At 37.4% G+C, this 25,015-nt stretch overlaps 1 protein-coding gene across 2 annotated transcripts in view; it reads left to right on the plus strand.

The window, feature by feature from the left end:
- FSTL5 (follistatin like 5) overlaps positions 1 to 24,750 on the plus strand; it is a 645,404-nt gene extending 620,654 nt beyond the window's left edge. For both annotated transcript variants that reach the window (XM_075860283.1, XM_075860284.1), the window contains 2 exons: positions 16,381 to 16,505; positions 20,289 to 24,750. In XM_075860283.1, the coding sequence (XP_075716398.1) occupies positions 16,381 to 16,505; positions 20,289 to 20,991 (828 nt within the window). In that variant the 3' untranslated portion in view covers positions 20,992 to 24,750. The remainder of the gene's footprint in view (positions 1 to 16,380; positions 16,506 to 20,288) is intronic.
- The last annotated feature ends 265 nt before the right edge of the window (positions 24,751 to 25,015 follow it).

The following is a 25,015-nucleotide window of genomic DNA, read 5'->3' on the forward strand; positions in this document are numbered from 1 at the left end:
ACTAAGTACTGAGTAAAGGGTCTTAATACTTATGTCAATGCAATATTTTAGTCTTTCCTTTTCATTAAATTAGCAAAGATTAATAGCATTCTGTTTTCACTTTGTCATTATGGGGTACTGAGTACAGAATGATGGGGTAAAACTTTTTTATTTTGGCACAAGGTCTCAACATAACAAAATGTGAAAAAATTTAAAGCGTCCGACTGCTTTCTGAATGCATTATATATATACTTTACACACAAATTTCAATGGTGGTGTTATTTTTCAAATTAAGCATCAAACCCATTAGTGACTGCCACATAGCGTTTTTATGGCGGCTACTAACGGGCTTTATTCTGATGCAATAGCCTTTTTGCGGCGCTGCATCGGAATAAATAAACAGTGCAGGGAGCCGTTAAATGTCCCTCTCATCCCACCAACAACTGGCGATAAGATCGCCGAGTGTCTGTGTCTCCGATGGCAGCCGGGGGCCTAATAAAGGCCCCCAGGTCTGCCTGTAGTGTATGCCTGCTAGGTCATGTCTCTGGCATAACCTAGCAGATGCCTGTCCGTTTTACACGCACAGGCATAATACACTGCATTACAGAAGTATTGCAGTGTATTATAAATGTGATCAGATAATCGCATAGTGAAGTCCCCTAGTGGGACTAGTAAAAAAGTAAAAAAAAAGTTTAATAAAAAGTGGAGAAAAAAAAAAGTGAAAATTAAATGAAAACCCCACTTTTTCCCTTACAAACTGCTTTATTATTAAAAAACAAAATAAAGTTAAAAAGTCACACACATTTGGTATCACCGCAACCGTAACGACCCCAACTATAAGCTTATTACATCATTTAACTCGCACGGTGAATGTAAAAAAAAAAACAAAAAATAAAATAAAAAAATTGCTGTTTTCTTTGAATCGAGCCTTAAAATAAAATTTTATAAAAAGTGATCAAAAAGTCACATCTACTCCAAAATTGTACCGATAAAAACTACAAGTCGTCCCACAAAAAAAATTGCAGCATGCTCCATTGGATGCTTATATAAATCTGCGTTTTCCACTGTAAGTACCGATTTCAGAATTTCTAGGGCGAACTAGGTCTGAAATATGGCACCCCATCAAGAGCTATGAAGCCCCGCAATATTGTCCTTAGTAATACTGTCCTACTGACCCCTTTGCATAGGGTCATGTGTATGAGGTCTAAAAGATTATATTTAGGATTTAGATATGTAGTATTTAGTAGGAAGAAACGTCAGACCCCTATGCAGCGGTTTTTCCTGCCTTGTACAGTATCATTCAAATAATGATTTGAATAAATGAAAACTGTCACGTTAAAAAGGCAGTTCTGTCTGTGGCCATCATTTTATAGAGCAGGAGTAGGTGAACAGGTTGATGTATATGTTTATAGCAAAACATTCAGTATAACTTGTAACATATTAATTTAAACCTCTGCTCATTCTGGGCTTAGGAGTCCAGTGGGTGGTCCTACACAGTGATTGACAGCCTTCCCTGTATGAGTGTGAATACAGAGATAGCTGTCAATCAGTGATTAGGACCGCCCACTGGACTCCTAAGCCCAGAATGAGCAGAGGTTCAAAATAATACATTACAAGTTATACTGCATGTTTTTGCTTCAAAAATATATTAATCTGATCAGCTTCTCCTGAGCTATCACAGACTGCCCGCAGATTTGTATGCATTTTCAACATGACAAGTTCCCTTTAATGCATTTGGTAAATTCTACTTATTAACAAAACAGACTAAAACCTCATTGTCTGATTATACAGGTGTGATAATCATTCAATATGTGTCACTTTCTGTCACCAGGAGACTTTTGAGATAACTACTGTAGCAAATAATACTATGCCACTGGTAAATTATCAGCAGGAAGAGTGTAAATATAAGCAATGTATAATTATTAGATGACACTTCCATGTCATAATATGTGATGGCATAAACACAATATGTTATGACGACATGAATCACTAAGGCTTCGTTCACATCTGCGTCGGGGTTCCGTTCATGGGTTCTGTCAGACCTTTCAGTCAGGGGAACCCATGAACGGAAACCAAACGGAAACCATAGCTTTCGGTTTGCAGTACCATTGATTTCAGTGGTAATGCTTCCGTTGCTAATGGTTTGCATTTGTGTCTGTTCCGTAAGGTTTCCGATTTTTTGGCGGAATCAATAGCATAGTCGACTACAAACGCTAATATATATATATATATATATATATATATATATATATATATAGTTATGATTAACAATAGTCTGATTTAATTCTTCTTAGTTATAATAATTTGTATTTGTTTCCATCTATGAGTTATAACCTTTGGACAATGATCGCTGAAAGTACTACTGCTTTCTCTATAATCATTGCAGCTTAATAAACGTAACTACAGCTACTGCTTGTTGAGCTGCTGGATCAAACAATATGACTAAATGCAGAGGATGACAATACTAATTGGGTTTAATGGCGTTTTAAGCTAAATAAAAAGTATTTCACGGATAGCTGAAATACTTTGTTCTTTAGATCCCACTTGTTAAATTTGTACATTTCAGTCACTTCCTATTATTCATTCTATTCATAACTTACAATAAAATATCACATCTAAACCCAAACGAAACCCCCAAAAAAATAAAAATATTTCCAACAGTTTCGTTTTTATCGGAGTAGGTCCTGTTAAAAGCCAGGTTGTACATGTATTTAAAAGGAAATCTATCACCAAAATACAGTATGGTATCTTGGGGGCAGGAGGAGACAGGGTGAGACGGGGTGAGTGCTCCCCTCATGAATACAGCAGACTCCTGAGGCCACTGTATACTTTTTTTTACAGTATGGGATAATAGTATAGAAGACCTGTATAAAATATTCTGCCATTATTTAGGGCCGCATGTTATGAGGACAGATTAGCTGTAAACCATGCCTGATATTGTTTGACATTTTAGTGAAAACTTGTACAACTATGTTCATTCACACACATCACACAGTATTTTAAGTAGCAAAAGGAGTTGTTAGCTAAGTTTCCAAAATATTTGTTTAGTCTTTTCTGCCATAATTATACACAACTTGGATAAGACGACCATTAAAATTAAAGCATTACTAGGTAGTGTTGGATGTAGCAGATGTTTCAACGCTAAAAACAGAAATATCAGGGTTCTCTGAAGGTAGGAACTGTTTAGGTAGAATTGTGTAGGGTCTGTGTGTTATAGTTGCAATATGAACCCCAAAATATGGCAATTTTACCGTTGTCTGAAATAGGCTCAAAATCTATTTATCATATTCATTTATTTATCATTGCCAAATGCGTCAGTCTTCAGAAGAGAATAGAGTTATATTTTGGTTTAAAAGGAAAGGGAAGTGACAATATTTTTTAACCCTTTTATGGCTCTGAGGCATGGTTGTCACATTTTAGATCTCTTGGTTGTTACCCAAGGGGCTGGAGTAGAAAGGCCTGGTTACAGTGAGGACAAAAAGGGCATTGCCAGAGATGTTACTGATTTTCTGAGCACCAATGCAATATCTATAAGGGTATGTGCACACGAGAAGTGCCTTTTACGTCTGAAAAGACAGACTGTATTCAGGAGAAAACAGCTGCGTCGTTTCAGACGTAAAAGCTCCTCCTCGCATTATGCGAGGCGTTTGTGACGCTCGTAAATCTTGAGCTGCTCTTCATTGACTTCAATGAAGAACGGCTCAAATTACGTTGCAAAGAAGTGTCCTGCACTTCTTTGCCGAGGCAGTCAATTTACGTGTCGTCGTTTAACAGCTGTCAAACGACGACGCGTAAATGACAGGTCGTCTGCACAGTACGTTGGCAAACCCATTCAAATGAATGGGCAGATGTTTGCCGACGTATTGGAGCCCTATTTTCAGACGTAAATACGCCTCGTTTACGTCTGAAAATAAGTCGTGTGAACCCAGCCTAACAGTGCAACCCACCTACCATGTGGAATTAATAATGCTGGTGTCATCTTACATGGTAGGGAAGCATTTATGCCCCCTCAGGCATCGGGGCACTGTTGTGACTGTTACCTTAGTACCCCCTATAGTTGCCCAGGGGCCTCCAATACCCTTTTCTCTCTAGCTCTTCTTAGCGGCAAGATAAGGGAATTTCTGGTGGTAGAACATGCATGTTTATTGGCATAGGTAGAATGAGATGAGCAGCCGCCAAATACCTTTGAAGGTGCTTATCTCCAGGTTCAACAAAAGATCATGCATGGTAGTCCAACATTCCAAACCTTGTTCCCCCAACACAGGTATAATGGAATAATCTGGCTGCCCACATGCGTGTAATGAAAAGTTTGCACTTGATACTCTATTGAGAATGTTTACAATCATATCTATCCCTCATGAAATAATATATCTAGCCAAGTTCCATGTATCTATTATGTATAATGCATTCCTTATAAAAGTGAAGTTTTACTTAAAGTTTCCTTTTTTTCATTCAGCGATTTACAGATCAGGTGACTAGACTCAAATTTAGTCCTGTATATCTACTGTATAACCTTAGCGTAAGCAAGGAAACTAATTGGTAAGACTGATGCATGTTGTATCAAAATAGACAACAAATCCCAACAATATAATTATTACTGAAATTATGAGTACAATACATTGCAAAAGTATTCACCGTCTTGGTATTTTTCCTGTTTTGTTCCATTACAATCGTGCATTAAAATTGATTTTTGGGGGTTTGTACCCTCTGATTTATACAAAATTCCTACCACTTTGAAGGTTCAAAATATGTTTTACTATGACACAAACATTAATTGAGGCTTTATTCAAATGACCAGGTGTTTTTCATGGCTGATTTGCACCCATGCGGGAACCGTTTTCACAGGTTCTTCGGTTCTTCATAGACTTAAGTCTATTGAGGGATCCGGGACAAAATAGGACATGTCCTATTTTTTCCTGGGCCGTTCACACGGGACGTAAAAAAAAAACCTGATAGAGATGCATTGATTTAATAAAACTTCACATGGCCAAGTTTCCCTGTCATCTGAAAAGGGCCTAAAACTAAGCACTTTGATAGGCATAAGTATTCATTCCCCCACTGTGGAGTGTAACGCTTACACTTTCCTATGGGCAGATACTTCTCCTGTGGATCTCTGGGGCTTCTTCAGTGTTATAGTTGGTGACTTTGTTGAATTTCTGATTAATGCCGTCCTTGCCCAGTCTGTGAATTTTGTGGGGCTGCCTTTTCTTCTCTGGTTTCCAGTTGTGCCATATTTTTTATCTTGTTACAATGGTGTTCCATGTAATTTTTAAACGTTTGGGATATGTTTTCTTTTGTAACCCAACTTTGATCTGTACTTCTCCACAACTTTGTCTCTGACGTGTTTGGAGAGCTCCTTGGTCTTCATGTTGCTTAGTGGTGTTGCAGACTCCGGGGTCTTTCAGAACAGGTGTATTTATACTGACATCATGTGACCGATCATTTGACACTTTGCACACAGGGGGACCTTATTCAACTTATTATGTAACTTCTAAAGTTAATTAATTTGACTGGGACCTTAAACAAGGTTTCTTTCTTTTCATTCCACTGTAACAATTTGGACTTTTTTTTTTCTAAGATTCATTACATAAAATCAAATTTAAAATCCATTTAATCACGTGTTGTAATACAACAAAACAGGAAAAGCACCAAGAGGGGTGAATACTTTTGCAAAGCACTGTAACTTTAATGTTTCTACATTTTAACAGACAGATCAAGAATGTGCTTACAATAGCATAATGCTAGTTCACTAGTGTTCCAGTAATAAAAATCTAATAAAAATGTACCATAAAGAAGGAGCATATTGTGAGTCACATAATAGATACTGTACAGATTTAGCAAAGGCTATTGCACCCATGGGAAACATTAACTGGGCATACTTAATGCATCAGCATGTGCAGAGTTTATTTACTATGCATTCAACATTAGCTAAACAAAGGGCTGACTTTTTCTTATTTTATTTTGTAACAAGGCGAAAACTACTGGTGTGTTCATGTTATCAATTTGCAGTTGTTAGATAGAAATGACAGTATTAGAATTGAGATTGTTGGTAATAAAATATATAGGATACATACAGCACTGTACAAACACATAAATAATAATGATCCGTGTTGGAACATCCATAAATGTCTTGTGTTTTAGTCCAAAGTAGTTTCTCCCAGTGGCATACTTTTATGGAGCTGTGATGGCTACCAGTGGCAAAATTTGGGATCAGAGAAAACTCTGATCCTAGCCATTTAACCATTGTGAGTACTATTAATCTACAAAGGGAGGGGCCCCTCTCTGTCCCCGATCATTGTTTACTTAGGTTGGCCTGAGAAACTCTTTGTCAGGTCGTACCTAAGTTATGCCCTAACATAGGCTGTAATGCATTGGAATACATAGGTTTTTTAATGTGTTATATTAAAAAAAGTTAAATTTCAAAGTAAAGACCCCTAGTTGGACAGCAAAATGGTATTAATAAATAATTGATAAAATAATCGGTAAGAAAAAAAATCTGTACACATAATGAGCAGAATTATATTTTTTTTCAATAGCTTTAATGCATTTCCTAAAACATAAAAAATAGTTATACCAGTTATAAATGTAAGCATTATAATCCGTATGTTCGATTAAGGAAGAACTTTGCAGTGTTTTGACAAAGGCAGAATTTGGTTTTTGGTTTATTTATGAAGGTTATTAAATATCTAAGTTTAGGTAGCTTGTTTTATTTCACATCTGCGTTTCAGTCCCGTTCTGACGTTCCGTCGGAGGTTTCTGTCAGAACGGGACCCTGAGCAAGCACAATGGTGACGGAGCCGGTGCCCCTGGTTTCTGTTTGTCTCTTTTATGACTATGCTATTGCTTCTGGCAAAACGACGGTTTCGGTGCACAAAAGAGGCAAATGGAAACTACGGGCATCGGCTCCGTCACCATTGAAATAAATGGTTTCCGTCATTGTCAGTTTGTGTCTGCTCAGGGTCCCGTTCTGACAGAAACCTCAGACGGAACATCAGAACGTGACCCCAACGCAGATGTGAACAGAGCCTTAGGCTTTTTTTTACATTCCCCCTTATAATAAAATACACATTCATGTACAGTGTATTGGAAATGCTATCCATCTTTTTCCATTGACTTTACCGGTATTCAACAGTTTGAGATAAGCAAATCTTCCAAAATAAGTTTCATCTCCGCCTCGATCGATTCGGCCATCCAGTTTACACTGTCTAACTATTAGATAGCATTAGTAAATGTTGGCCATTTAAACAGTGGATGAGTGGGATACATGGCACTTACAGTACTAATATACTGGAACAGGTTTACTACTGTGTTTGGGACCAGAAAATGTCATAAAAATTACCAAGTTTTGGCACCAATTGGCATAGTATGACACAATATTAATGATTGCACCTCACTGGACATTTTAAAAAATTAGTACGAAAAGTGGGCATGGTTTAGTGAGAAAGAGTTGTGGCTAAAAATGCACCAATGTGTGCCAAAAATGCACAACAATACTGGTGAAAAAAAGCCAAATCAAAAGTGGTATAAGGAATAGAAAAGTGTCTGACAAGTCTTGCAAGATGCACCAAAATTATCATGCAGCATGCACTACTACTGCCTACCTGTTCTAAGTTTATGCTTTCCAACTATTAACATTACTAAATGTGGACCACTGTGTTTAGAAGTTCTACCCTTTTTTATTTTATCTTGAAGCGCCACCCTCGGTTATCCCGTTCTCGTCCTCAATCAGCCCCTCTACTCTCATTTTTATAATGGCCACTGATAGAGGGGCATGTGATGCGACCAGTCCATCTGCATCCTGTTATAATGCACTGTGACTGCACTAGTTTCCTGGTGCGCAGACGAAAGTATTGTACGAAGCTTTCATATGCGCTTGCAAGAAACAGCTGATTCTAGTAACAGTTTCTGATCTGCTGAACTCATGTGAACATTCAGTGGCCAGACTGTGGTTGACACAATTCTTTCTGCTACTCTCCCAGCAGAAAGTCGCAGTATGATCTGAAGACAACATCTAAATTATGAACCATACCGAAAAAAATGGAGCATATAGCCATATGTATATAAGATTTGTAACAAATTTATTAAACAAATAAGTGAAACAATGTATTAAGAACATAAAAAGACAAGGCTCTAGTACAAAATTGTGGTATAATGGAGCGAGACCAAAAAATGCTGGATAGTATGTATAAAATAGAAAGGCTGTTATTGGTTTCCACAAAATCTATTTGTGACCTGAATGGGTCTCAGTGCTAATGAATTCTAATCCCATGTAAACATTTCTGACTGGTAAAGAGGGAGAAGAACAAGTATCAGTGCATAAGAGTATCAGAAAACAGCCTTACCCACAACAGCAAAGAAAATGAAAGAGGCTTGCTCTCCCACAGGTACCCCAATGCGTGTTTCGCTTTGAGTGCTTCATCAGGTGCTTTCACACCCCCTGAGGAAGCGCTCATAGCAAAACGTGTGTTGGGGTTACTGTGGGAGAGCGAGCCTCTTTCATTTTCTTTGCTGCTATGGGTAAGGCTGTTTACTGATACTCTTAAGTATCTGCCTTGTCTTTTTATGTTTTAACACAGTGTTTGTCTTATTAGTTTAATACATTTGTTACAAATCTTATATACACATGGCTATATGCTCCATTTTTTTTCGGTATGGTTCATATACTTATGGAGTAGCTCACTTGGTAATTATGGGAAGATGTTGGTTCAAACATCACCTAGCCTTTAAGAAAACTGCTTTTGGAGTTTATATTGATTAACATCTAAATTATATCCAGCCAACCAGCTTTGGTTTGGTACAGATCCATATTACAATGCCCACAGCCTGAGGTTCTTTCTCATAGAATTATGTAGAATCTTTTAGAAAAAAATATTGCTTAGAGGAGGTTGCACACATGCCAATGGTTACATAATATGTAAATGTAGCCACTCCGAGAGCACACAGAAAATGGCGGAAAGGGCGTGTAATAATCGCCATGTGAACTGGGCCATATATATATATATATATATATATATATATATATATATATATATATATATAGAGAGAGAGAGAGAGAAATCCCCCGATGACGAGAACATGGCCTGATCTTCTGGATTCGTGGAGTGCTGTGTTCATTTGTATTTGGACTGTATGTATAAATATATATATATATATACAGTGAAGGAAATGAGTATTTGATCCCTTGCTGATTTTGTAAGTTTGCCCACTGTCAAAGACATGAACAGTCTAGAATTTTTAGGCTAGGTTAATTTTACCAGTGAGAGATAGATTATATTTTAAAAAAAACTGAAAATCACATAGTCAAAATTATATATATTTATTTGCATTGTGCACAGAGAAATAAGTATTTGATCCCTTTCGCAAACAAGACTTAATACTTGGTGGCAAAACCCTTGTTGGCAAGCACAGCAGTCAGACGTTTTTTGTAGTTGATGATGAGGTTTGCACACATGTTAGATGGAATTTTGACCCACTCCTCTTTGCAGATCATCTGTAAATCATTAAGATTTCGAGGCTGTCGCTTGGCAACTCGGATCTTCAGCTCCCTCCATAAGTTTTCGATGGGATTAAGGTCTGGAGACTGGCTAGGCCACTCCATGACCTTAATGTGCTTCTTTTTGAGCCACTCCTTTGTTGCCTTGGCTGTATGTTTCGGGTCATTGTCGTGCTGGAAGACCCAGCCACGAGCAATTTTTAATGTCCTGGTGGAGGGAAGGAGGTTGTCACTCAGAATTTGACGGTACATGGCTCCATCCATTCTCCCATTGATGCGTTGAAGTAGTCCTGTGCCCTTAGCAGAGAAACACCCCCAAAACATAATGTTTCCACCTCTATGCTTGACAGTGGGGACGGTGTTCTTTGGGTCATAGGCAGCATTTCTCTTCCTCCAAACACGGCGCGTTGAGTTAATGCCAAAGAGCTCAATTTTAGTCTCATCTGACCACAGCACCTTCTCCCAATCACTCTCAGAATCATCCAGATGTTCATTTGCAAACTTCAGACAGGCCTGTACATGTGCCTTCTTGAGCAGGGGGACCTTGCGGGCACTGCAGGATTTTAATCCATTACGGCGTAATGTGTTACCAATGGTTTTCTTGGTGACTGTGGTCCCAGCTGCCTTGAGATCATTAACAAGTTCCCCCCGTGTAGTTTTCGGCTGAGCTCTCACCTTCCTCAGGATCAAGGATACCCCACGAGGTGAGATTTTGCATGGAGCCCCAGATCGATGTCGATTGACAGTCATTTTGTATGTCTTCCATTTTCTTACTATTGCACCAACAGTTGTCTCCTTCTCACCCAGCGTCTTACTTATGGTTTTGTAGCCCATTCCAGCCTTGTGCAGGTCTATGATCTTGTCCCTGACATCCTTAGAAAGCACTTTGGTCTTGCCCATGTTATAGAGGTTAGAGTCAGACTGATTAATTGAGTCTGTGGACAGGAGTCTTTTATACAGGTGACCATTTAAGACAGATGTCTTTAATGCAGGCACCAAGTTGATTTGGAGCGTGTAACTGGTCTGGAGGACGCTGAACTCTTAATGGTTGGTAGGGGATCAAATACTTATTTCTCTGTGCACAATGCAAATAAATATATATAATTTTGACTATGTGATTTTCAGTTTTTTTTTATATATAATCTATCTCTCACTGGTAAAATTAACCTAGCCTAAAAATTCTAGACTGTTCATGTCTTTGACAGTGGGCAAACTTACAAAATCAGCAAGGGATCAAATACTTATTTCCTTCACTGTATATATATATATATATACAGGGTGGGCCATTTATATGGATACACCTAAATAAAATGGGAATGGTTGGTGATATTAATTTCCTGTTTGTGGCACATTAGTATATTGGAGGGGGGAAACTTTTCAAGCTGGGTGTTGACCATGGCGGCCATTTTGAAGTCGGACATTTTGTATCCAACTTTAGTTTTTTCAATGGGAAGAGGGTCATGTGACACATCAAACTTATCGAGAATTTCACAAGAAAAACAATGGTGTGCTTGGTTTTAACGTTACTTTATTCTTTCATGAGTTATTTACAAGTTTCTGACCACTTATAAAATGTGTTCAAAGTGCTGCCTATTGTGTTGGATTGTTAATGCAACCCTCTTCTCCCACTCTTCACACACTGATAGCAACACCGCAGAAGAAATGCTAGCACAGGCTTCCAGTATCCGTAGTTTCAGTTGCTGCACATCTCGTATCTTCACAGCATAGACAATTGCCTTCAGATGACCCCAAAGATAAAAGTCTAAGGGGGTCAGATCGGGAGACCTAGGGGGCCATTCAACTGGCCCACGACGACCAATCCACTTTCCAGGAAACTGTTCATCTAGGAATGCTCGGATCTGACACCCATAATGTGGTGGTGCACCATCTTGCTGGAAAAACTCAGGGAACGTGCCAGCTTCAGTGCATAAAGAGGGAAACACATCATCATGTAGCAATTTTAGATATCCCGTGGCCTTGAGGTTTCCATTGATGAAGAATGGCCCCACTATCTTTGTACCCCATATACCACACCATACCATCAATTTTTGTGTTCCAACAGTCTTGGAGGGATCTATCCAATGTGGGTTAGTGTCAGACCAATAGCGGTGGTTTTGTTTGTTAACTTCACCATTCACATAAAAGTTTGCCTCATCACTGAACAAAATGTTCTGTGTAAACTGAGGGTCCTGTTCCAATTTTTGTTTTGCCCATTCTGCAAATTCAGTGCGCCGTTCTGGGTCATCCTCGTTGAGATGCTGCAGCAGCTGGAGTATGTAAGGCTGCCATTTGTGAGTAGCTAATATCCGCCGAAGGGATGTTCGACTGATGCCACTCTCCAGTGACATGCGGCGAGTGCTACGCTGTGGGCTCTTGCTGAATAAAGCTAGGACAGCCACTGATGTTTCTTCATTAGTGACAGTTTTCATGCGTCCACATTTGGGCAAATCCAACACTGAACCAGTTTCACGAAACTTGGCAAGCAGTTTGCAAACTGTAGCATGGGGATGGGTGGTCTCGTAGGGTGTCTTGCATTGAAATCTGCTGCAATGACCCGGGTACTGCGTTCACCAGAAATCAACACAATTTCTATCCGCTCCTCACGTGTTAACCTCTGCGACATGTCAATGGCTGTAAACAAAGAGAACACCATTGTTTTTCTTGTGAAATTCTCGATAAGTTTGATGTGTCACATGACCCTCTTCCCATTCAAAAAACTAACGTTGGATACAAAATGGCCGACTTCAAAATGGCCACCATGGTCAACACCCAGCTTGAAAAGTTTCCCCCCTCCCATATACTAATGTGCCACAAACAGGAAGTTAATATCACCAACCATTCCCATTTTATTCAGGTGCATCCATATAAATGGCCCACCCTGTATATATATAAAACTTTATTTAACTGTATTTAACTTTTTTATTATTAAAGGTATTGCAGTATATCATATTTTTTGCCTCTGCCAGGGCTTATTAGGAGCACAGAGATGACAAGCATTGGCACTCCACTATCGCATCACGTGGGGTGGGCAATGGGATGTCAGAGGTGGTAACCTCCATGTTTCTAATGGCGTAGATACCACCGTTGCTATTTACAACTGCATGTAAGGGCGGGAACCTGCTCGTTGTACTGAAGTTTCAGCTGTAACATATAACCGACTGCCTGTGAGCCCGCTCCATACTCCCCCACCCCGACTTCTGCCGTGTTCATACCTTGAATGTCAGAAAGGAGTTAGCAAAACTATTCTATTCAAGTGTATTAACAAAACTGTCCACTACGGTGTATATCTACAAAACTTCATACATGAATATTAAATTTATTCCATATGTGTATATCATTGAAACTTCACACATGTTGGGGGAGATTAGCATCAAGAGAGGTAGGCACAGCCAACTCAGTACAGATAGAGACAGCGACACAACAGATAACGTCTAAAAACAGGGCTTACCTGTGTTTATTTTAGCATCAAGAAAGGAAACAGCCTTTACATTTTAGGCAAGACCGAAAATAAATCCTGCTTGTCTGAGCTGTAAATAACCAAGCAAACAATCCGAAGTGTACCAGGGCCACTCTTAATGGCACTGGAGACACCGCAGTGTCAGTTGTTACTCACAGGTTCCTTGTAGACAAGTCAGCAGTGATCTGCCCCAGACACACTCAGCCTAAGGCTAGATTCACACGGGCGTTGAGCATTTCTGACGTGAAAAACTGCAGTTTTTCACGTTCGAGGTGCATCCGTGCTCTGCGCTGCAGGACGCAATATCACTCATCCCCCATAGACTAGAGTCTATGGAGGGATGCGTGAAAAAATAGGACATGTCCTGTCATTGTCTCACAATGTATATTAAAATTATTTTATGTGTTTATTAACAAAGCTATCCCATACATTTATGTGTATTTATATTAACGAAATTCCGTACATGTATATTAGCTGCTTCCGACGTATGTCGTATACTTGTGTAATAACCAGATGGCGGAAGTATGGAGCAGGCTCACGGGTTGAGCCTGCTCCATACAACGCGGGTTTCGGTTGCGTGTTACAGCTGACACTTCACTGTAACGAGCAAGAACCCACTCCCTCTTGTTTAAACCATCAGATGCCGCGGTCAATAGCGACCGCGGCATCTAAGGTGTTAGAAAGAGAGCAACACCCCTCTGAAAGCTCATCAGCCCCCTGCGACCCTGCAACATTAGTATTGCAGTATATACGGCAAGCAATACAACGATTGCTGGTTCAAGTCCCTAGGGAAACTATTAAAAAAAAGAGTAAAATAAAAAAAATTGTGTCGATTTTTTTTTTTGAAAGTTAAAAAAATACCTTTTTAAAATTTCCACTTAAAGCAGTATAAAAAAAAAAGTAATACACATAATTGGTATTGCCGTGTCCATAAACGTCTGAACAATTACAATATAACCTTATTTAACACGCCTGATGAACGCCATAAAAATAAAATCATTCGCCAGATGCGCTATTTTTTTATTCACCTCATCTCCCACAAAAAAAGGAAGAAAAAGTGATCAAAAAGTTGCATATTCCCCAAAATGGTACCATTAAAAATAAAGCTCGTCCCACAAGAAATAAGCCCTTATACCGCTCAATTGACGAAAAAATTAAAAAGTTCTAGCTCTCGGAATGTGGCGACAGAAAATAATTTTTATTTTAACAATTCGTTTTTATTTATTGTAAATAATCGCATTGACCCGCAGAATAAAATTAACATTTTGTTTTAATTACATGGTGAACGCCGTAAAAACGAAGCCCAAAAAACAAAGGCGTAATCACCGTTTTTTTTCCCATTCAAACCCACAAATAATTTTTTCCCGTTTCCTAGTATTACAACTAAAAATCAAGCCCTCAATGGCTGTATAGATAGAAAAATAAAAAAGTTATGGCTTTTGGAAGACTACAATTTTCCATCTCAGCGGATCCTGCAAAAATATGCGGTATACGTTTTTTTTAACAAGGCAGCCTATGGGTGACTTATGCCACTGTATGGCGTACATTACACACGTTTAACGGGTACATAATGGCCTTTTTATTAGCATTTCAAGAATTATCCATTAGAAAAATACTATTATAGTCTATGGGTGTCAGATTCGTTAAACGGATTCCTAATAGTGTCATCCATCAGACATAGACTATGATGGTATCCATTTAACGGATACATTATAAACTCTCATGACCCCAGTTCACGACATATCCGTTTAATGGACACCATTAAAGTCTATGCTGATAGTTGCTACTGACATCCGTCCCAGCATACAGTTAACGTAAACGTCAGGAACTTATTCATAAAACAAATTCATATATTTAACAAAATTATTCCACACATGTCTATCAACAAAACTATGGTGCTTTAACCCCTTAACGCCGAAGGACGGATATATCCGTCCTCAGCAGCTGCTAGTTCGCGCAGGAGGACGGATATATCCGTCCTGTGATCGCGCGGGTACTGACAGTTTACCCACGCGATCAGCGGCAGGAGCACGGCTATTATACACAGCCTGGCTCCTGCTGCAACTGCCGGAATCGAAGCGCGCGCCGATTCCGGCAGTTTAACCCATTAAATGCCGCTGTCAATAGTGGCAGCGCCATTTAATGTGTTTGACAGAAGGGGGAACTCCCTCTGTCACCCGATCGGCGCCCCCGCAAACAAATCGCGGGTCCCCGTCGGGTTTCCATGACAGCCGGGGGTCTAACAAAGACCCCCAGGTCTGTCTTCAGCATCTGCCTGTTAGGCGATGCCAGAGGCATGACCTAATAGGTTGCCTGTCAGTTTTACACTGACAGGCAATAATGCTTCGGTATACGAAGTATACCAAAGCATTATATATGCGATCGGCACATCGCATAGTGAAGTCCCCTGATGGGACTAAGAAAAAAAATGTAAAACAGTTAAATAAAGTTTGTGAAAAAAAAAATAAAAAAAATTACAGTCAAAGTCAAATAAAACTACTTTTTTGCCCCAAAAAGTGGTTTTATTTAATAAAACGGTCAAAACAAATCACACATACACATATATGGTATCCCCGCGATCGTAACAACTTGACCAATAAAATGAACACATTAATTAAACCGCCGGATGAACGGCGTCCAAAGAAAACGCAAAAAACAACGGCAAAATTCTCTCTTTTCTCCCATTCCCCCCATAAAAAATAAAATAAAAGTTAATCTATAAGTCCTACGTACCCCAAAATAGTACAAATGAAAACTACACATTGTCCCACAAAAATCAAGCCCACATACGGCCACATCGACGGAAAAATAAAAAAATGACGGCTCTTGGAATGCGGCGATGCAAAAACAAGTAATTTTTTTCTAAATGGATTTTTATTGTGCAAACGTAGGAAAACATATAAAACCTTTACATATTTGGTATCCCCGTAATCGTGCCGACCCATAGAATAAAGTTAACATGTTATTTACGCTGCATAGTAAACGGCGTAAATTTATAACGTGAAAATTAATGCTGGAATAGCTGCTTATTTTCAATTCTCTCCTAAAATAAAGTTAATAAAAGTTAATCAATATATTGTAAGCATCTAAAAATGGTACAATTACAAAATACAACTCGTCCCGCAAAAAACAAGCCCTTATACGGCTATGTCGACGGAATAAAAAAAGAGTTACGACTCTTGGAATGCGACCGTGGAAAAACAAAAAATAATCCTTGGTCATTAACGTGCAGAATGGCCCGGTCATTAAGGGGTTAAAGCATTAGACTAATAACATACGGTTCATTCATATTAAGATGCATTCAAACAAATCTTTTCATACAACTCACTTTTTCCTTCTATTTACCTGTATACATATTGGTTAGTTTTATAAATGTATTTTTGTATGCTGTAGTACTGTGTGAACCTGTTATTTTCTGAAGATCAAATATTTATTTTTTATTTTTTCTCAGGTCATAACCCAAGCCAGTGGAAGTGTTTCACATCATACCATCCATACTCAGCCAGTTGGAAAGCATTTTGACAGAGTTGACGACTTCTTCATTCCTAGCACAACATTGATTATCAATCATATCAGGTATTAAATATTCTAAACTCAACAAACCCGTAGAAGCACTCAAATGGTATTTCCACTTGAATTTTTATTTTTATTTTTTTTATTGCAATCCAAAGAGAGTGTATGTGACATTTCGGTCAATTTCTGACCTTTCTCACACAGTCGAATTGCGTGTTTTTGTAGTGATTTCGTATTGTGCTTGATTCTGCGAGGTCCGTTGCTAGTAAACTGCTAACACAACAGAAATGTAACTTTATATTTTAGAAAAGTGTTATATTTTTTCACTTCAGCAAGAACAGGTTTACATAAGGGATAATAATTGGAATAATAGTACAGTGTGGAAAGTTTCTGATTTTGTATTCATTATAAAGAAATGTCTGTTAACCCATCAAGCTTCATCACAAACTCTTATCTTGCCTGTCCCATTGTTCCCAACTGTGGTGTTCTACAGATTAGTCCTACTTTCAGTTATTGGTATAGGAAAATGGAGGGGTAGGCACAGTGCTTTCATACATTTCACTTGAAAAAATATCTCTCTGGTGCCTTATTTTGTATTCCTTTCTTTTCATATCTACTACATATTTGCCACTTTCTTCTACACTGTTAATACCTTGCAATTATTTACCATTTTGGCCTACCGTTCATTGACCATTTTCTGTCTAAATCTCACACATATTCTCTGGTACATCCCTATTGGTAAACTATTTTTATTACATGCATAGAAAATCCTCTGCTTAACCTTTAAACCCACTTAACAAATTATCAAAATACATGAGAATTACCTCTCTCTGGATCTTGTCTACACACGCCCTATATAGTTTATAACTTCAATGGGTTTTCTGACCCCTAAGAATATATTTCTGCATGTATTAAATAAGAAAAATTTATATAATATACTTACCTTTAAAATCTTGCTACTCACTGGATCCCCCTACGGTATATGATATGTAATGATGTCATTCAGTGGCACAGCCGTAACCACAGCAGGGAATCAGTGCAGTAATCAGTTCAGTGGCTTCGCTATGGAAGACATGTCACCACTGAAACCTGAGGGAGAGTGCATGGAAATATATTCTTAAAGGATGGACAGCCCCTTTAATTTATTCTGCATTTTAACATTCTGACTACCATCTTTATCATTCTATCTTGGCTTTCCTCTTTTTTAGGATCAATACAAGAAGTGCACCAAAAACTGCATACTATTGACATAAAAACCTTTGGACAACTTATGGCCATTCCCTTTTTATGCAACATTTTTTGCAAACCATTGTAACCATTATTATTATTTATTTTAATGCGCCATTAATTCCAGGGAATTGTACATATGAAATACAGAAGGGTTTAAATACATAACATGAGATAAATATGATAAACCTGAGCTTAATGTGTGATAGACTGGTAGCGGAGGAGAGAGGGCCCTGCTCGGAAAGGCTTACAATCTATGATGGAAGGTATAAGGAAACAAAAGTGTAAGTAGAAGCTGCTTATACAGTTGTGTAGTGGAGACAGGATTATTGCAGGTTGTAAGCTTTTCTGAACAGGTTTGGATGGTGGGAGAGAGTCTGATGTGTTACACATGGTGAAGTTTTGGGGGATTAGAACAGAGATGTGTGGAGGATAAAGGTTGTGGTTTGTTTTGTATGTCAGTATTTTTAAATTAATTTGCTGGCCAATGAGTAGCCAGTGAAGGGAATAGTAGAGAGTAGAGGCAATAGAGGAGAGAGACCGGTAGATTGGGCAGCAAAATTGAAGATGGATTAGATGGGTGCAAGAGTTAGATAGGAGGCCACAGAGGAGGATGTTGCAAAAGTCTAGCTGTGATATGATGAGGGCATATTCAAGCATTTTTGATGACTCAAAGTTGAGGAAGGAGTGGATTCCAGAGCAGTAGGAGGTGGTAAGGGTAGAGGGCCAAGTCTGTAATGAGAGAATTAGTAACATGAGGGAGTGGTCAACTGTGTCAAAGGAGGAGGACAAGTCTAGAAAGGGCACAGAGTAATGTTGTGAGGCTTTGGCAGTTAACAGATTGTTACTTTGCTTAAGACCGTTCACCCATTGCAGAGTACTTTTAAAAATGGCAGAAGTGGTTTCTAGATTTGGCAAGTCCCTTCCGATATTTTTTTAGGTGCATACTGCAATAATTTACTGGCACACTTTAATAAATTTGCCCACTTCTAATATGAAAAACTTGTCAAAATGTAGCACCTTCCCATGTCCCTTCTTACCTCTCTACTAACTTGCTTATAAATTGACATGTTATCTTTCGCTTGTGTCATTACCATTATCACAGCTTCCCACTTTTTTAAAAAAAAATATATATATAATTACTTCTAACTTTACACTTTTAAGTACATTCCAATTTCCTAAGTGTAGTACACCTCACCACACCTCATTCTTCAGTCTATGTAAAGCATGTGTCAAACTTTCCCACTATTTTTTCACCTTCGAGGTCACTGGAGAATGCAGCATAATTTATCAGTGTGGCTGAACCTTTGATCATTACTATTTGTATTCCTTGTGTGTCATTTATCAACTTTAGGCAGCATTCAGATAGCTGTAATCCAGTTCTGGATCCATATATTTCGTTGCAAGAATGGGTTAGAATACATCAGAATTGGGAAAACGTTTTTCAAACACTATCTTTAGAATACAGATGTAGCCATCTTTAACTTGATTCTGATAACTTGCTGCAGCGTGATATCACACAAAAAAAGCCATTGAAAAGTCATTGAAAAAGTCAAGATAAGAGATCTAGCCATTGTTTATTTAATGCGTTAAAAGTCAAGGTAATGACTGCTACATCTGTAGGTTTCCCTGATTTTTGTTGGCGGGATTTTATCCTGTCCTTATTTGGCCCCTGAATAGCAAACCTCCAAATTCTGCCTAAAGTCTCATTACGATGGGCATATTTTATCCGTGTTTTAACATCTTCTATTTTCTATGTAGCACCCAGACCTCCAATGATTTTACTTAAACTAATTTACAGCACAACAGATCTGTATGGTGCTGTACATTTGGTCAGTATAGTTGCGACAGCTCCGGGTGTTACATTGGTATATGGACTATTAAATACAGGTGCAATAGGCCCATGTATATAAAGCCTTAGTTTTTCGCAATTAAAAAGAACAAATCTTACTCATTTTGAATCATTTTAATTGCTAATTTTGTCAACATTTGTTCATAACGTTTACCATTTTATATGCATACAGCTTCTATTGATTGTAAAGCACTCCAGAATATATGGTATTAGTGGCATACAAGAAATACTATTTTTTTTTATAAAACAATATATATCACATAATATTTTTATGTTAGTGCTCACACATTTTCACAAAATATAGCACAGACATCTTAAGGCAAAGTTACTGAGCAACCTGCATAGAAAACCTCTGTAGAATGTTTCACAATGAGAAAATCCATTGCTTGTAACCTTCCATTATGTTGTAGTGATGAAAAAACATTAAGTCTTCAGGTATTAATAGTTCAGTTACCAGCATGCTTTCCTGTGCGAACCCTACAACATACTCTACTTTGTATCACAGACACACACATCTATCAAAATCACTATTTCCTTTGTGGTTTCAATAATGATTTACACTAGGCTACTTGCCCCAAAGCAGCTTAAATGGTCACTTATTAAAAAATTGTGTATTATAAAATGTATTATACAGACATTAGTATTAAACATTAATGCTATAGTCAATTTATATTATCATATTATATACTGTTTGTAATAAATTAAAACTTATGCTAAAAGTTAAGAAATTAGATTCATCCTTCAAGCTGCCTAATTTTTGCTTTCAGGTTTGGATTCATCCTTCATAAGGATGAGCAAGCTCTACTAAAAATTGATTTGGAAACTATGTCTTATATCAAGACAGTAAGCTTAAAAGACTATAATTGCATCCCTCAGTCTTTGGCCTACACTCACATTGGAGGATATTACTTTATCCATTGTAAGCCTGATACAACTGGAGCAATTCTTCCTCAAGTAATAGTTGATGGTGTAACTGATGCTGTTATTGGATATAACAAAGATGTGACTGGCACTCCTTACGTCTCTCCTGATGGCCACTACCTTGTCAGCATTGATGATCTAAAAGGAATCATGAGAGTACAGCTGATAACAATTCAAGGAGAAATTCAGGACTTAATCGATATTCATACTAATTTGCATATATCTGATGTGGCCTTTCAATCATCATTCATAGAAGCTCATCAATACAATGTCTATGCAAGCTCCAGTACACAGACTGATGTGCTTTTTGTAGAGCTCTCATCTGGAAAAGTGAAAATGATAAAGAGCCTTAAAGAACCAATGAAATTAGAAGAATGGCCATGGAGCTCAAAAAATCGAATTATCATCGAGAGTGGCCTTTTTGGACAGTATTTAATGACACCCTCTAAGGAATCACTGTTTATATTAGATGGAAGACTCAACAAATTAAACTGTGAGATAACTGAAGTTGTAAAAGGCAACACAATTGTTTGGTTTGGGGAACCATAAAATTGCAGCTTAGGTCCCTACATTTTTTTTTTGTCTTGGGTTTTTATGTTAAAGTGTAGCTATACATTCGAAAAACTTCTGAGATGTCATAGTGACATGTCAGAAGTTTGTATTGGTGGGCGTCCGAGCACGGAGACCCCCACCAATCGCTAGAACGAAGCAGCTGAAGAGTTCATGTGAGCGCTCAGCTGCTTCGTGTCTGTTTGGCTTTTTCCGGAAATAAATGTATCAGTGTATGGACTCAATAGAAAGTCTATGAGCTCGTACTCCGATACATCGGCTTTCCGGAAAAAAGCCAAACAGACACGAAGCAGCTGAGCGCTCACACAAACTCTTCAGCTGCTTCGTTCTAGCGATTGGTGGGGGTCTCAGTGCTCGGACCCCCACCAATACAAACTACTGGCATGTCACTATGACATGTCAGAAGTTTGTCGAACATTTAGCTACACTTTAAATTTAAGATAATGTATTTCTTTCCACCTGTTCAGCTTTTGCAAATTTAAGTATTTTAAAGCCGAGGATTTCTTTTATTTTTTAAATATTTTCATGGGTTGAACTAAATAGTTTACTGATAAAATTGTACAATTCTATAACTTTTTATAGTTTCATAAAAGATGTTTAAAATAATAAAAACAAAGAAAACTAATTGATGGGAAAGTGGGGAATATAACAATTTCACTTTTTTAGTTTATAATTATGGTTCAAAAATCAAAAATGATAATAGCCCCCCTTTATTTTTTTTGTTTTTGAAGAGCCAAGTTCTTTCCCCCGTTCGTTCGTGCCTTGGGTGGAATATTTTATAAGAAACACATAAAATAAAAATGAATAACTTACCCATTTGGAAACGTGTTGTGAGAAAGAAAATACATCCATAATACATGTTGTGAATTGTCCGGTAGATCGAAACATTTAATGTATCGCACCTGTCATATTGTAAGATCCCATCAAAGTTCTTGATTATAGTTTGACGTACTGTTGGCACACAACCATAGTCTTTAAATAACTGTTGTTATTTTTTTTCAACATTTATGTATCAGGGACTGATTTCAGGTATAACATTTTATTACTTTTATTGAGTATACTTTTCATGTCATGAATGTTGAGAGATCATGGTAGGTCTTTTGTTGTTGTCAATATTTTTCAACTAATTTACAGTACTTGTGTAGTCCATAGTTGCATGGACCATTTCTGATTAAATATACCGTTTTCCTTTTGAAAATATTTCCTACAGAATAACAATTTCTCTAAACATTAAGTCAATTTAGCAAAAAAATGCTGTAATACACCAGTTACAGATCCAATGAATATAAAAAAAAAAAAAAAAAGCTATTGAGCTTTTGCAAAATTCATGCATGTTGGTGATTGGATAAAAAAAAAGTTTAAAGCATTCAAACATACTCTCTTTAAATCCAGGATTCACTCCTAGTTTGGACTAAAGTAAACTGTACTAAAAATACAAACTGTAAACACAGCCTAAGATGTTGTGCACACGGCTATGTTAGGGCTCCATACAAGTTCTGAGTCATGAGACTTTATACAGAGGCACATGTTTTTGTCCACTTGGATCCATATAGAAAAAATGTGTTCAATGTTTCATTGAATGCCCTATTATAGAGATAATGCAATGCCTCTAAGGGGGAATACCTTCATAATATAGAGCCATATGGAGGCAGTCATAGAGTCTATGGTTCTGTAAAACAGAGCCCCATGTGCTACTGTACAGGACATGCAAGTAGTATGAAAAAGCAAAAAGTAAAGTATTTTAATGGTACGATTGAAGCATCCAAATTGCTTATCCCACAATATAGAACTGAAAAGCAAACATAATTCGGCACACAGTTGTTGTCTGGATCCTGTGACTTGTTAAGTGCTTTAACATACCGCTTTAGATATATGTATTTATGTTTGTCAAGCACAACTCAATGATGGTTTCCTTTTAATGATTTGTTGTTTTCATTTACATGCTGGGGGGTTTCAATTATATTCTCCGCTACTGTATGTATTGTGTTTGAGTCAAGCAGTTAAATCAGGTAGAAGTCTCCTTTATGCAGTAGCACAAACATTTGTATTTTGAAATTGTAAAGACAACAATATGAGTTTGTGTGAAGATAATTGATACCGTTTGTTAACAAGAAAATTGCAGCATGCTTTATCATAGTCCCTTCAGTCGTTTGAAATGTGATCTCTGCAAATCCTTTTAAAAGTGTTTATGTATAAAACATTGGAACGACAAAAATTGGTACAAACAATAACATAATATTTACATGTTTGTTGTAAGCCCTATTTTAGGTTAGCCAAATGACTTGTTCAATACTATTCTAATACTAAACAAAAAATGCAAACATACATAGAAAGTAAATTAATTGTATTTATTGTATTGACTATTTTGCAAAACAGTGTCTTTTTATTTTCATAAATTTGCTGTAATGTGTTTCTGCAATATAGCAAATCAAAGGACAGAGTGGTTTGGCATCAATATGAAATACAATATATCAGGTATATGTATGAAAAGCAATGGAGGTATCTGAAATGTCCTGATAATACTTACATGACATTCTATGTGAGAGTGGTCTAGACAATAAAAGTCAAGGGCCTCTTATTACCCATCATAGTCATGAAACACTTGGATTAACTCAATGGGGGAATCTATTAAGACTAGTGTTTCATACGCCAGTCTTAATATCAAGATTTCTGGAGCGCACGACTCTTAATAAATTAGGGGCATCTCTAGCGGTCTATGCACCAGAAAGATAACTGTATGCCAGTTTCTGGCATAGATTATAGTAAAATTGTTGGGCCGTGGGATGTATTCATGATATAAAACCTTTAAACTTTACTTATTACTGCATTTGATAGAGGGGCTTTTGGCTCCCTTTGGCCATGGGCCTTGATTCTTGCCCTAATTCCTGAATGGTCAGTCTACTTGTATATAATGGTACCATGAGTGGCTAACACGATTAAATACTTTTTGGGACAAAATAAGACAAAAGTATTAAAGTAGTTATACCTTATACCCCCAAAAAATACATTATTGCAAGCTTTTGGAGCAAAGATGCCCCTTCACCAGGCTAGTTTATTTTTATTTTTTTGTTAATCTGTCTGAAGAAAGGCCCTCTATGCTTTGAAAGCTTACAATTATAAAAATTATTATTATTTTTTTTATGGGGGTGGGGGGGGTTCGCCAATAAAGGTATAACTCCTATAATACTTTTGTCTTTTTTTTCCCTAAATAATACTGAATAGAAAATAGCTGAGGTTGAGTAATGTGGATGTGGGGTACTAATAAAGATAATGGTGAAAAGCATAGTTGGAGGCACAGTAGTATATAACATTAGGGGGGCACAAGCCATAAAAAATGTGCTAGTAATAATTATTCCTTATAAATGAAACTTTTCGTTTAAACAATAATACCATATTATGGCTAATAGACACTAGGATTTAAAATAGTGCACAGAGTCAAAATACTGTAGAATGATTGAAGTAGGTCTAAGATGTGTGTGCTAAATCTCTCCTGGACCATAAGGTCATTTTTTTTACTATAATATGTGTTAGCATTAATGAATACAAAATTACATTTATTTTTGTTTCTAAATGTATTTCCTTTTTCTGAGACTACCATTGTGAAATAAAGCCTTGTAGTCCCTGTAAAATCTGTGTTAAGTAGTCAGTCTCTTTTACATCTTTGTTATATTACCAAAACCATATTGATGTTCTGTATGTAACTAATGCTTGAAAGAGAATAAACCCTAATATTGCAAACATTGTACAAGCTTCTGAATAATTATAATATTTACTTTAATACTTGTGATGATACACAATGCACCAATAATACAACATTATTTCCAGATCAATGTGTTAACATATCTGAAGTTTTATTTTTTACTAAATCTCATCCAATTGATTATATTTAAAGGTTTTTCCATCATAAGCTGCGATGGAATATTACTTGGATGACCCAAACTCTGGAACCCCCATTGACCCCCTGTTTGGAGGGTCCTTTTCCCTGCACAGTGACTCTTACATC

Source organism: Rhinoderma darwinii, chromosome 1 (assembly GCF_050947455.1).
Source record: "Rhinoderma darwinii isolate aRhiDar2 chromosome 1, aRhiDar2.hap1, whole genome shotgun sequence".
Classification (NCBI taxonomy): Eukaryota; Metazoa; Chordata; class Amphibia; order Anura; family Rhinodermatidae; genus Rhinoderma; species Rhinoderma darwinii.